The sequence below is a fragment of the Brassica napus genome, chromosome C7 (assembly GCF_020379485.1).
Source record: "Brassica napus cultivar Da-Ae chromosome C7, Da-Ae, whole genome shotgun sequence".
NCBI lineage: Eukaryota > Viridiplantae > Streptophyta > Magnoliopsida > Brassicales > Brassicaceae > Brassica > Brassica napus.
This window is the reverse complement of record NC_063450.1, coordinates 44291913-44306582: the sequence shown is the minus strand read 5'-3', so window position 1 is coordinate 44306582 and position 14670 is coordinate 44291913. Positions and strand designations below refer to the sequence as shown.

The window sequence follows — 14670 nt, the reverse complement described above, 5'->3', positions numbered from 1 at the left end:
TATCTTCCTGAAGAAGCATTTAGATGAGAATCTAACTCACGACTATGGAAACGTTGAGGACCCAGCCGTACTATGGCAAGCCTTTAAAGATAGGTTCGATAATCAAAAGGAAATCAATCTCCCTCACGCTCTTGAAGAGTGGAAAACCCTGAGGTTTCAGGATTTCCAAAGGGTTAGAGATTACAATTCCACTATCTTGAGGATAGTTGCACAATTAAAATATTGTGGTAACCCTGTCACCGAAGCAGAAATGCTTGACAAGACATATAATACTTTCCACAAAGAACACAACGTCTTATCCCGAATTTACAGAAAATGTGGGTACACCAAATTTTCTGAATTGATGGTAACACTCATGTTGGCTGAAAAGAACGATGAGTTACTAATCAAAAACCATAATTCCCGACCTACGGGAGCCAAGGCATTTCCCGAAGTGAATGCTACGGCGGTAGAATATTCGGGAAGGAGAAACCAGACCAACCGAGGTCGTGGTCGGCGTTTCAACAACAAACGTGGAAAGCCTTACTATCCTAAAAGTATTAGATCTAACAAATGGGTTAGATCTGAACAACCTCCTAAAGGCAAAGAAACCGAAGAGGATACCACAAAGAAAAGTGAGACTGTATGTTACAGATGTGGATGTAAGGGACATTGGTCCCGTACCTGTCGTACTCCCCCACATTTGTGCAAGTTATATCAAGAGTCCATAAAAGGAAAGGCTAAAGAGGTGAACCTCACAGAAAATGTTGAAGGGACTTCATACCTTGAATCCTCCGACTTCGCTAATGAGCTGGACTAGATTACTCCTGAAGAGAATCGAAATGCCTATGATAAGAGTATTGAATAGTTTTCAGTATTACCATGTATAATTATTACATTTCTTGTTTTAAACAAATAATGATGTTTTAACATCACCTTAATGTATAATTATTGTGTTTTTCCTTATATGAATGAATTTTATGTTTCCTTTTATATTTATGACAATTTCAGAAATGGATCAGAATGGTAATGAAGCAAAATCCAAGAAACGGATTCGTGAAATATGCATACCAGATAGTGGAACAACGCACACTATTCTGAGACAAAAGAGATATTTCTCTGATATAAAACCAACAAGAATTGTCGTCAATACAATATCAGGTCCTGCAGACGTGATTGAAGGAACTGGTAAAGCAAACTTTACTTTACCGAATGGAACAAAATTTTCCATAAATAATGCTCTATATTCTCCAAGTTCTAAAAGGAATTTGTTGAGTTTTAAAGACATATATCTTCACGGATATGATACTCAGTCTGCAACTGAGGATGGAAAGAAATACATGTATGTAACTTCTGAGAAATGTGGCAGAAAACACATATTGGAAAAGTTTCCAGAGCTTCCTTCGGGGTTACATCATACTTATATCGATGAGATCGAATCAAATCTTGTAGTAGAACGGAACCCAGAAGAGTTCACGTTATGGCATGATCGCCTTGGCCACCCAGGAACTACAATGATGCGTAAAATCATAGAAAGTTCACATGGTCATCCACTGAAAATCCAGGAGATTTCTCAAGGGAATAAAATGACATGTGTTGCATGTTCTCTAGGAAAATTGATCGTAAGGCCATCGCCAACCAAAATCGATAAAGAATCACCAAAGTTCCTTGAAAGAATTCAAGGCGATATATGTGGACCTATACACCCACCTTGTGGACCATTCCACTATTTTATGGTATTAATTGACGCATCCAGTAGATGGTCACACGTTTGTCTATTATCATCTCGAAATGTGGCATTTGCGAGATTTCTAACTCAGATAATCAAACTGCGAGCACAGTTTCCTGATTATACTATTAAAAGAGTTAGACTAGACAACGCTGGTGAATTCACATCCCAAGCATTCAATGACTATTGTATGGTAATGGGAATTGAAGTTGAACATTCGGTTGCTCATGTTCATACGCAAAATGGTTTGGCTGAATCTTTAATTAAGCGTCTGCAATTGATTGCAAGACCATTGATCATGAGATCAAAACTTCCAACCTCTGTATGGGGACATGCCATTTTGCATGCAGAAGCACTCATTCGGATCAGACCGAGTGCATACCATAAGTATTCCCCACTACAGTTAGCGTTTGGTCGAGAACCAAACATTTCCCACTTTAGAATCTTTGGTTGTGCGGTATATGTGCCTGTAGCACCACCACAACGTACAAAGATGGGACCACAAAGAAGATTGGGAATATATGTTGGTTTTGATTCCCCATCAATTATAAGATACCTAGAACCACAGACTGGTGACGTCTTTACAGCACGTTTTGCTGATTGTCATTTTGACGAAAATGTATTCCCAGTTCTAGGGGGAGAAAACAAAAATGTTGGAAGTGATATAAAATGGAGTGTACCATCATTGTTATATCTTGATCCTCCTACTAAAGAGTCAGAACTAGAAGTTCGACGAATTATGCATTTACAGAGTATAGCTAACCAGCTACCTGATGCATTTGTAGATACCAAGACGGTAACTAAATCTCATATACCAGCTGCAAATGCTCCTGCTCGTATCAAAATGCCAAATGAACAAGAAAAGGAGGATGACACACGAGAGCCAAAAACACGCCTGAAGCGTGGTAGACCTGTTGGTTCTAAGGATAAGAATCCTAGGAAACAGAAGAAAGCTGAAATATATGATGCACCCAAAATAGCAGAAAATATTTTGGAAGAAATAAATGATAAGGATTCTGATGAATCAGAGCATCATGAATCAGAGCATCATGAATCGAAAGATAATCATGAGATTTCTATTAATTACATCCATAATAAAAGGATATGGAATAGAAATAAACAAAATGACCTTGATGATGCTTTCTCATATATTGTGTCAAGTGAAATAAATGAAGAAATCGATGATCCAGAACCAAAATCTGTCTATGAATGTCAAAAGAGACATGATTGGGAACAATGGAAAAATGCAATACAAGCTGAACTTGATTCGCTTAATAAACGAAAAGTATTTGGATCTATTGTGCTCACACCTGCAGATGTGAGACCAGTTGGGTACAAATGGGTTTTCGTTCGAAAGCGAAATGAGAAAAATGAGATTACGAGATACAAAGCTCGTCTAGTGGCTCAAGGTTTTTCTCAAAGACCTGGAATCGATTATGAAGAAACGTATTCTCCAGTTATGGATGCCATTACATTTAGATTCTTGATGAGTCTAGCAGCTGATAAAAATCTAGAGATGCGTCTCATGGATGTTGTTACAGCTTATCTATATGGATCATTAGATACTGATATCTACATGAAAGTTCCTGATGGATTTAAAATGCCAGAAGCATTAAGTTCCAAACCTAAAGATGTATGTGCAATAAAATTGCAAAGATCATTATATGGGTTAAAGCAATCTGGACGTATGTGGTATAATCGTCTCAGTGATCATTTAACAAAAGAAGGATATGTGAATGATCCTATATGCCCATGTGTTTTCATCAAGAAAACAATATCCGGATTTGTAATAATCGCGGTATATGTTGATGATCTTAACATCATCGGAACTCAAAAGGAAATACAAAAGGCATCAGACTATCTCAAAGGAGAATTTGAGATGAAAGATCTTGGACAGACACAGTATTGTCTTGGCCTACAAATAGAACATTCACAAAATGGTATATTTGTGCATCAATCCACATACACTAAAAGAGTGTTGAAACGATTTAACATGGATAAATCAACTCCTCTTAGCACCCCGATGGTCGTTAGGTCACTTAATATTGAAAGTGATCCATTTAGACCACCTGAGGAGAAAGAAGAGATACTTGGTCCAGAAGTACCATATCTAAGTGCAATTGGAGCGCTGATGTACCTTGCAAATTGTACACGGCCTGATATATCATTTGCTGTGAATCTTTTGGCAAGATTCAGCTCATCTCCAACTCGAAGACATTGGAATGGGATTAAACATGTTTTTCGTTACCTCCAAGGGACCATTGATTTGGGCTTATTTTATCCTAAAAGTTCAAAAGGTCAAATGGTTGGTTTTGCAGATGCAGGATATCTTTCAGATCCACACAAAGCCCGATCGCAAACAGGATACGTTTTTACGATCGGAGGCACTGCTATATCTTGGCGTTCCCAGAAACAAACGCTCGTGGCTACTTCTTCAAATCATGCTGAGATCATTGCACTCCATGAAGCAAGTAGAGAATGTGTATGGCTGAGATCAATGAGCCGACACATCTGTTCAAGCAGCGGGATTGGCGAAAATACGGAGCCAACTATTCTATATGAAGATAACGCGGCATGTGTTGCTCAAACGAAGGAAGGATATATCAAAAGCGATAGAACGAAGCATATTCATCCGAAGTTCTTCTCATACACTCAAGAGCTCGTGAAAAAGAAAGAGATTGAAGTAAGATATGTCCAATCATGCGACAATGCAGCTGACCTCTTCACAAAATCACTTCCGACTTCGATATTCAGAAAACATGTTCGTAACATTGGAATGCGTCATCAGAAGGATCTATGACTGCTCATTCGAGGGGGAGCTTACGTAGTTGTACTCTTTTTACCTTACTATGGTTTTTCCCATTGGGTTTTCCTAGAAAGGTTTTTAACGAGGCAACAAAGACGTTAAGCGAGAGCGGAGAGTGACACCGGTCCCCAAGGGGGAGTGTTATGAAAGTCAGACATTTCCAACGCCGAAAATGTTGAAATAATTAAAGATGTGGGTCCCACTGTCACTATTTGCACAGTGATTTTTCTTCTATAAATACGGAGTTTTCGATCATTTGTGAAAACACGATTACACCATCCCTTCTCATTTAATAACACATCCTCTCTTCTTATCAGTGTTTATCTTCTTCGTACGGATATAAAATTTTGCCATTATTTAAATTCCTGCGATATAATAAAATTTCAGTTCTTTTATAACAGTTTAGAGTTTCTCTTATATATATATGGATAGAGCTCACTCGTTTTGGTAAAGCATCTGAAACCACAAGTGATTGCTAACTTAAACATGAGCATTGAGAGTGAAGTCCACCGTCCGCTAGCTGATTATTCAGCAAACATCTGGGAAGATATCTTAACACATTTCTCAAAGTCCGAACTTGTACGTATATTCTTCCGTATTATTCAATTCAAGCATCACATATATAACACGCATAGCATCCTCAGGCTATTGTCATTTTTTTTTTGGCCTATTGTGAGTTGATTCACTTATGCATTTATATTCCTATTTCCATGTAGGAAACTATTGATACGTTAAAAGAAAAGCATAGTACTCTAAAGGAGGCTGTGACAGAATCATTTATGGCTTCAAAAGAGAATCCGATAGAGAACATCAAGTTCATCGACGCTCTATGTCGCCTTGGTATCTCATATCATTTTGAGATAGACATCATAGAGCAGTTGGGATATGCATTTAATAGTCTTGATTTTAATCAGTTGATACGTCATGATGAATGCGATTTGTACACAGTTGGGCTGCTTTTCCAAGTTTTCAGGCAATTCGGGTTCAAACTTTCCGCTGGTAATTATTTTTATTTTATATTTCCTCTATTCAAAATGATGGATAATTTAAAATTTCACACATATTAATAGAATATATAAAATCTTAATTATAAATGTATAGTCATTTGGGATTCTCTATTTTTTATAATTCTAAACCAATAAATATTTAATAAATCCAATTTTTTTAAAAGCTTACAATTAATCATTACTATGTGATTAGAGATCATGCATGTGTACAAATATTTTTAAAATAAAAATTTAATAGTAACTAAATTTTTGTAATTTATATGAATAAAGTAAATAAAATATTATTCTTAGTAATAATGTTTTGTTTTAATTAGACCTTTAAATAATTATTATTGTATAAATTTGGATTGGTTCAATTACGCATTGTTTAAGTATATTGAATAGAAAATATTCTTCTGAAGTGAGTCACAACTGTTTTTTGTTTTGTTTTGATTAGGCTACTTCGGATTCAGTTTTTATTGCATTTAGCTTGATTCTTATTTTTATATTAAATTATATATATATTGTAAGTATTTATATTTTAATATGTTTTCAAAATAATATATGGTCTATTTATATATTAAACTATATTTCTTTTTCTCAAATTTGCTCAAAATAAATAGTTTTGTTTGGTGATTTTTGTGAAATTATGGTTTATATAGGTTTATATATATATATATATATATAAAAATTCTATTGTTATTTATTTTTCTGTTTATGTTGTTTTGGAAAAATATAATTAAATACGTTATATATATAAGATCTATATATTCCATAAACTATAATCTTTACTTATTGTTATAAATGTGAATTTTTAAAAATTAAAAGAAGAATAAAAATTAAAAGCTTAATTAAAAATTTATTGAATGAAAGGAAATAAAACTAAATTTTAGTAATGACAATTAAATAAAACAAAAAATAATAATTAAAGATACCTTTGTAATTTACCACTATAAGAATGAACGTGAGTGCGACACGTAAGAAACTGACTTTTCAAATAATATTATACTGTTTAGTTGATAAAAATATATCTTTTTGAAACACTTTTTTCTTTCTAAAATATGGATTTATCATTTATGAAACCGAGAGAGTATAATTTTCAAATAAAATATATTAATAAATAACACTGCAACTTTGGAAGATTTTCATTTAATCCAAGTTAAAATTTATACATCTCAAGATGTGTTTGAGAAGTTCAAGGGCGAGGATGGGAAGTTTAAAGAACACTTAGTGGCAGATGCAAGCGGTATATTAAGCTTGTATGAAGCTTCACAGTGGAACACTCGTGGAGAAGATATCATCGACCAAGCTCTCGCTTTTTCAAGCTGTCACTTAAAAGAAATTTCATTTCAATCTATCCCCAGCATCTTGCAGTACGCATCAAGAATGCTCTAAAGCATCCTTACCACAAAGGCATCTCAAGGATAGAAACGAGGAAATATATCTCATACTACGAGGCAGAAGAGAAGCGTGACGCAGTTTTACTTGAGTTTGCAAAGATAGATTTTAATATGCTCCAAATGTTGCACCGCACAGAGCTTGCTTGCGTAACAAGGTAACTATGTGAGCTGCTCAACGCATGTAGTAGTATGTGACATGAAGTTGATCTTTTTTTTTACCATTACAATTCAGGTGGTACGAAGCAATGGAAATTAAATCTAAAGTAACATACACAAGGCATAGAGTAGCAGAGGCGTACTTGTGGTCAATTGGGGCATATTTCGAGCCTCAATATTCTCAAGCACGAGTTAAAACAGCTATTGCACTAATCATATTCACAATGCTTGATGATACGTATGATGCCTATGGCACAATGGAGGAACTTGAGATTTTCACAGATGCAATAGAAAAGTACTCCATTTGCAAAACAAAAATTAAAATACAATGAACTATGTACTATAGAATTTTAATTTTCTTTATGGCTATGATTAATACGATACGGTTGGCTTTAATAGGTGGCTTCCCGCTCCGCCTAACATGATACCTGAGAGCATGAAGTACGTGTACCGTATCATGGTAGATTTCTATGAAAAACTTGAAGAGGAATTTGTGAACGAAGGAAGGTCAGGTTGTGGCTTCCATCTTAAGAAAGCAGTTAAGACCACAAAAAACAACCTTCAATATCACTTTGTTTCATATTTACATATGTATATATTCAGACCTGATGAATTATTTACAATCAGTTGAAGACAATGGCGAATGGATATATGCAAGAGGCAAAGTGGTTGAAAGAAAAGTACACTGCTACATTTGACGAGTATATGGAGAATGCGTTAGTGACTTCCGGTTACTACTCCGTGAGTGCCATGACATTCTCGAGAATGGGAAATGTCGCAAATCTTGATGCTTTTGAATGGTTAAGCTCAAACCCTAAAATTAGGGTAGCTTCCGAGAAAATCGGTCGATTCACAGATGACATTTCTACCTACGAGGTGAGAGTAATATTTTATTATTTGAATTTTGTCAATGACCAAACGCGAATTAAGTTATAAGGAAGCAAATGAAGCAAAACCAATCGAATCAAATACATGTTTAAGGTTTGTATATTAATTATGTGAATGATAAGTTTACAATCCTTACATATGTATTTATACTATTCTCAAAATCCGATATTTCTTTTCTCTTTAGAAAAATATATTTATACTAATAAAGTATTTTTTAAAAAAATTCAAACGAATGTTGCTTTCTACTAGTGTACATAAATTTAAGTCAATTTCAGAATCAACGAGCTTGTATAGTCCTAACTGTATATACATGTTTATTAATTGAATACATTTGACAAATATATTATGGTTTGCAGTTTGAACGAAAAAGGGAGCATGTAGCAACGGCTATTGACTGCTATATGAAGCAATTTGGTGTTTCCAAGGAACAAGCAGTGGAAGGAATAAACATCATGCTTTCTGATGCATGGAAAGACATGAACCAAGAGCTAATGAGGCCTCATTCATGTCCTTTCCCTCTTTTGATGCGAATTTTTAACCTATCCCGTGTCATCGATGTATTCTATCGGTACCAAGATTGTTACACCCACCCTGAGTTCCTGAAAGAGCACATCGTCTCCTTGTTCATTGAAGACATACCCATTTAAAAACATCCATTGTGATTATTCCTATCTATGGAGTATAATTCATCACAAAATGATGGTCAAATAAATTTCTCGACGGTTAAACCGTGTCGTTCTCAAAATATGTGCCATTTGTATTCCCGTTGTATGTGTGGTTGTAATGCTGGTGTGGTACATCCGTTTCCATTTCTATTTTTATTTGTATTTATGTTGGTTAATCCATTTGTGTTTGAATAATTTTTGCATGAGTTGATTTCTTTCTCTCTCCTTTTTTTTTTTATTATCAAGTGTTTTTTTTAATCCATCTGGGAAATTACGAAAAAAGGTAATTTGAAGTCAAATGATCATATTGTTATTTAGGCGTGGGCGTTCGGGTACCCGTTGGCGTTCGCGTCGGATTTTTCGAGTTTTCGGGTTTACGCTTCTAGGTCCCACACTAAAATTTTATTAATACGGGTCGGGTTCGGATATTAACACTTTGGGTTCGGTTGAAAATTGTATTGCGTCTTAAAACCCATAAAGTAATCATATATCGTACGGATTCGGGTTATATCGTTCGGTTCGAATATAACCGAAGTAAAAAATAAAAAATTTGAAGCAAAACATAAAGAAAAACATCTAAATTAAATAAAAAATAATCTATCACACATAAAATTGATAAAATAAAAATAAAATGTTAAATCACATGAAAACAAACATTATTTGTAAATAATATGTTTTGTCATATAGAGAGTAGACTTTTTATTTCAATGAGCAAATTCTAAAATACTAATTGTGTACTTATATTATTTATTAAAATTTTAATATTTATTATTATATATCATATCACCATAAATATTAAATTTAATAATTGAAATACTTATATATATTTCAAAATATTTATATTAACTATTAATTTGAGATTTTTCGGGTTACCCGTTCAGGCTCGGTTAATAACATTTCGGGTTCGGATATTTTTTGTACTACCCTACATGACCCGTTCGGGTATTTTTACATTTCGGGTCAGATAACGGATCGGGTTTTTCGGTTTGGATTCGATTCGGATTTCGGGTTCCGGATTTTATGCCAAGGCCTATTAATGTTATTTATGCGATAAATGCCCCAATAAAACAACAGCTGAAACGTTTACTGTTTCATATGAGACCACTCTAGTTTTGGGGAGAAAAAAAATCAAAACTAAAAAGACAATAACAGTTACGATTTACAAAGTATGTGGCTTCAGAATCCTCCATGGATGATGTCCCTTACACCAATCTTAACTAAGCCTGTTTGATTTAAAAATCTATAATCGTTTAAGGACCAAAGCTCCACATCCAATGCCAAGAAAAGTTGCTATGGAGACTCCAAAAACGCCAGAGAGAATCCCGGGAACAACAAGAGAGTTCCATCCTTTAGCGGTTGCCATGGCACAAGCAGTCGTTGGACCTCCTATGTTAGCGTTTGACGCAAGAAGCAGTAGCTTCATGTCGATACAGAACAGCTTCCCCAGAAGCAAAGTCATTGCGAGATGAACCATTACTTGAATTACAGCAAAGAGGAAGATACTTGGTGCAGTGTTGATCACATTCCATATACTCCCTGTAGCTCCTAGAATCGTGAAAAATACCTGAACAAATAAAAAGATTCAAAAATAAAAGATGGTTTATAATGGATATAGTCTAATTAATAAAGGAATTACCTGCATGAGAACGAGAGAGATGGTTTCAGCAGAAGGAGCCAGAGAGTTGAAGAAACCAGGGAAAGAAGTAGCCAAGACGACGGTGATGGCTGTAACAGCAGGAAGCATGCCTCCTTGGATCTTGAGTAGCTCCGTCATCGAAATCGCAGCTTTACATATGAGGAAAGAAACTGATAATGCAATTGAAGTTGAAACCACTCTGTTCTTGTCCTCAGCTTTAACATCCTTAGTCATGACAACATCTGCCAGAGGGACCACATAGAAACTTGAGTAGGAAGTGTTTGTGCTTATAGCCGCTGATATGATATTTACTTAAGACGAACTTTACCAGGAGAAGATGCTGCTGAGATGGTCTCAGGTGGTATCTTTGAGGCTAACGCAAACAACACCATAAAGTGTAGAGCGCATATGACATTATCCACAGCCACCCCTGCCGCTATAACAGATGGAGAAATGCGCAGAGCCTTCGATATCGCAACAAAATTAAGAGCTGCAGAGAGAGAAAACAAGAACCAACAAAGCTACAACCTTATAGAACCGAGAAGATAAGTACATCTATGTGTTAACAAGCTAAAGAACTTACATCCACCAATGTAGCTGCCCATAAGAGCAGCTGCTATTTTCCAGTTATCCGGACCGAGTGATCTCATAGGCACCAGCATAAACGCCACCACAGTCCCCACAACCGTCGCAACTGCCATGAACCAACTACATTTTAAAAAATGCCACTAATCACACCATCATAGACAATGTAGCTTCATGAATTAAACAACACTCTGCTTCTCAAAACACTCGAAGACTATGTAAGCTTCATAAATGAGCAACCTTTAAACAACGCTCTGCTTCTCAAACACCTAAGCTAATCCATAGTCGGGAGCTTTACATATCAAAGATGAAATCTTTTCTTACCAGATCCAATTAAGAAAGCAAGGAGCAGTGACCCAGTAGATCGGATAATACGACGGAGATCAGCTCTAAACAGCAGCAACGGAATCGTATGCGGCAAGAGAAACTCCATGAAGAAGGAATACGACGGCGTTTCGAACGGTATTAGCCCTAAGTTGCTCGCGGCGAGTCCAAGCAATGTGCTGCTCAACGCCCCGCTCATCATACTCCCCATCTTCGTCTTCTCCGACCTCGAGAAGCCAGTAACCGAATCAGTAATACATAAACTCCGATAAACTTGGAAGTTACTGTTGAGATGATTACCAGACACCGAAGGCTCCGGCGGCGAAGAGAGCGGCCCATTGACCCCAGTGATCTGTAGGAGATATCAAAGGGAGTCGCAGTTGCGAGGAGACCTTCACACGCCGCGGCGGTGGAGGGAACTGCGACGGAAGCGTTCCCGGCGATTTGTTCCGGCGTAGGGGAGTCAGCGATAAGTTGCGGCGGGAAGGTGACACGTGGTGCAATGATAATGAGGGTGACAGTGGATTTAGTGACACACGTGCGAATATATGAAGTGCCATTGATTGGAAGCAAAGCCGTTGGATTACAGTTAGGAGTCCATTTATAGTTTTTATTCCAAGGCCTATCGATCAGGTTCGGTGGCCCATTTAGGCCCACTAAATAGGAAGATGGAGTTGAACTGTATGGAGAGAGAGAGCATCAGTGGTAGAGAAACAACTTGCCTAAAAGTATTCCTCAGAGATTTCTCTAATTAATCTAAGGGATATTGTAACATCTGGATCATATACAATCATCAGATAATCAGAACAAATGGTAGTAAACTCTTGTAAAAACTAGCTTGAGGATATTCTAACCAAGCACATTGATGTACTCTGAGCAGTAAGTTGCCGATGTTATGTCTTTCAGCTACCACATGCTTTCTTTAATAATCAACACTACACTAGTCTATTCTTGCTGACCATGGTTCTTTATTGGTTTGTTGTAAGTTTGTAACCATTTTGAGTGTTAGATGATTCATGCTTGGTTTATGAAGCTAAACGAAACAACTGTCAATAGCAATTCTCCTATAATGTTATACTTATCAGATCAAGTAAGACTAAACTCTATAAATGGTATCTTCTAACTGATTATAATCTCTAAATTTAAAGGCATAAATAGGATTATTTTGCTCGCGCAAGACAACTCTTACAGGATTGAGATGGGCATCAACATCAATAACATCGACACGATAGAGTCAAAACCCAATATCACTCGTTAATGACCTCAGTTGCGTTGACAAATGACATAAACAAAGAATTAGACATATACAAAACAAATAAAACAAAGCACATTAGACTACTAACAATGGGTGTTGAATAGAAAAAATACACACGTGGATTCACAAGTGTTGAATACTTTAACATATGTCCTATTATTATTGATTATCTAGTTTTTTATTTTTATTTTATTTTCACCCAATACTTTAAACTTAATTATTTTATGGTAAAATACTTTTCTAAAAAATAAAAAGTATATCAAAATTCATCATTTGTAATGATCTATAAATAGAGGCTAGTTTCATTTAATTTGGATATAGAATAAAAATACATGTTTTTTATAGTTTTATTTTTTATTAATATTAATTTTATGAACTCAGTTAAAACTATGTTATTTTTAATTAAAACATGTCATTTTTAATTATTGAGTTTAATTATAATTATTTTTAAATTGATATATTCCTATTTGGCATAGAATAAAAATATAAATTAGGATGTTGAATTTGATTAAACAAAATCATTGTAGATATAAAATTTGTTTATGTGTTGAATTAATAGGTGGAAACAAGAGAATATGACGTGGATCGTGAAAAAGTGTATACTAGGGTGTTGAATCCAAATGACCATTGTACATGGTCTTAGCTAAACAAAACAAATACATCAAACATAATAAAATCATTGCAAGGACGGGGACAGAATAAAAGAAAGAAACATCACAAATCAGAACAAGACATAAACAAGAGGAACACATTTTGAAAACGTAATGATGATTATAACAGCAGATTAGAATAAAAACAAGATTACCCGATGATCACCGATTTGAATCATGATTTATTGCTCTCATGTAATTCTTGTTGCGAAAGTAATGGAAAAATCTCTCTTTATTCATAACATAGAGGTTCCTTATATAGGAGATTACACCGTCATAGATAAATAGAAATATTACAAATCATAATCTCTTGGTTATGAGCCATCCACAATCTGGTTCATAACACTCTCTCTTGGATGCCATAACCATTTAGAACTTTTAATGTGCTTTAATGTTGTCTCATTAAAACCTTACCAGGAAAACTCAATTGAGACAAAACTATGATGAAGAAAAAAAAGTACAACACACATTACTCCCTCTGATTTGGACATTAATGAAGGTCCCTTGGATCTATCTAATTTTCTGCAATCCGTGGGTGATGAAGATCTTGGGCAGAATATGCTTTGTCCTCGAACATGATAGTTGGTTCTTCTTTACCATCGGTCATGCCACAATCTGATCAAACATATTGAGTCATCGACCTCAAATACACACACGAAATCTCGGATGATGTTGGTGTGATATGCGTGTACCACCATGTGTAAAACATAACATGTCTGAAAATAAATCAACAAAACCAAATAACCTCTCTTTGGGCTGGTTAGTACAAAATAAACCAAAATCAAAGGCTTCTTCATCGTCTTTCTTATGGACCAATCAAATCAGTGTTTAAAACAAGACTTCTGCATCGTCCATCTCAGGACTAAATGGACTTCTTTATCGTCCACCTTTGGACTGAATGGATCAGTGTCCAAAACAAGTGATCTCACGCCCATGTACTGGATAATGGGTGAGACTGGTCTATATTAAATCTCTTGAGTACCCTTTTCTATATATACTATTTGATGCACAAGGATTTCATTGTTAATGTACTCAAGATGTAATCCCAAACAAAACTTTGTTTTCCAAGATCTTTCATCTCAAACTCTTTCTTGAGATATTCAACTGTTTGGAAAATTATATCCAGAGGTTCCTAGGATATTCAGATCATATATTTTGATGATTATCAATATTGTTCTCGAGAACTTGATGTACTTTCAGCTCAATACCCTCTAGTACTTTCATTATCCAGTGGACCATATAAATATGCAGTCACTACATCACCTTGCTGCAAGTCTAATTTTCTCTCTTATATAGCTAGACTTATGAGAAATCTAAAAGTAGTTGCATTCACCACATGAGAGTATGTCTCCTCATAATCTATTACTGGTCTTTGTGAGAATCCTTGTGCAACATCAGCTTTATATTACACGATTTCTATTCCTTACAAGACCCATTTATATCCACTGGTTTTAACATCACAAGGCGTCTTAATCATATGGCTAAATACGCCTTTCTTCTTTAAACTATTTAACCCCACGTTCCATTCAATCCAATCTGTTCTACGAGTGCGCACTCTTATATTGACGTGGGTTCATGATCCTCACTTATATTCATAAATTCAAGTGTTAC

General features: G+C 35.5%; 1 protein-coding gene and 1 pseudogene across 1 annotated transcript; one reads left to right on the top strand and one right to left on the bottom strand.

The window, feature by feature from the left end:
- The first annotated feature begins 4859 nt into the window (after nt 1-4859).
- Nucleotides 4860-8824, top strand: LOC111208271 (annotated as a pseudogene).
- An 848-nt stretch (nt 8825-9672) lies between these two features.
- On the bottom strand, nt 9673-11738 carry LOC106348293 (uncharacterized membrane protein YjcL). Its single transcript, XM_013788007.3, has 6 exons — nt 11455-11738; nt 11155-11381; nt 10829-10939; nt 10574-10735; nt 10246-10487; nt 9673-10173 (listed from the first exon to the last, which is right to left on the bottom strand). The coding sequence occupies exons 1-6, from the start codon at nt 11712-11714 to the stop codon at nt 9850-9852; spliced, it is 1326 nt and encodes a 441-aa protein (XP_013643461.2). The 5' UTR covers nt 11715-11738; the 3' UTR covers nt 9673-9849.
- Between the last annotated feature and the right edge of the window lie 2932 nt (nt 11739-14670).

Coding starts and splice junctions, on each gene's coding strand:
- LOC106348293 (XM_013788007.3), bottom strand. CDS start 11,714: ATGGCACTTCATATATTCGCACGTGTGTCACTAAATCCACTGTCACCC. Junction 10,940..11,154: donor TGCTTTCTTAATTGGATCTG/GTAAGAAAAGAT, acceptor GGTTCATGGCAG/TTGCGACGGTTGTGGGGACT. Junction 10,736..10,828: donor GGGCAGCTACATTGGTGGAT/GTAAGTTCTTTA, acceptor CTCTCTCTGCAG/CTCTTAATTTTGTTGCGATA.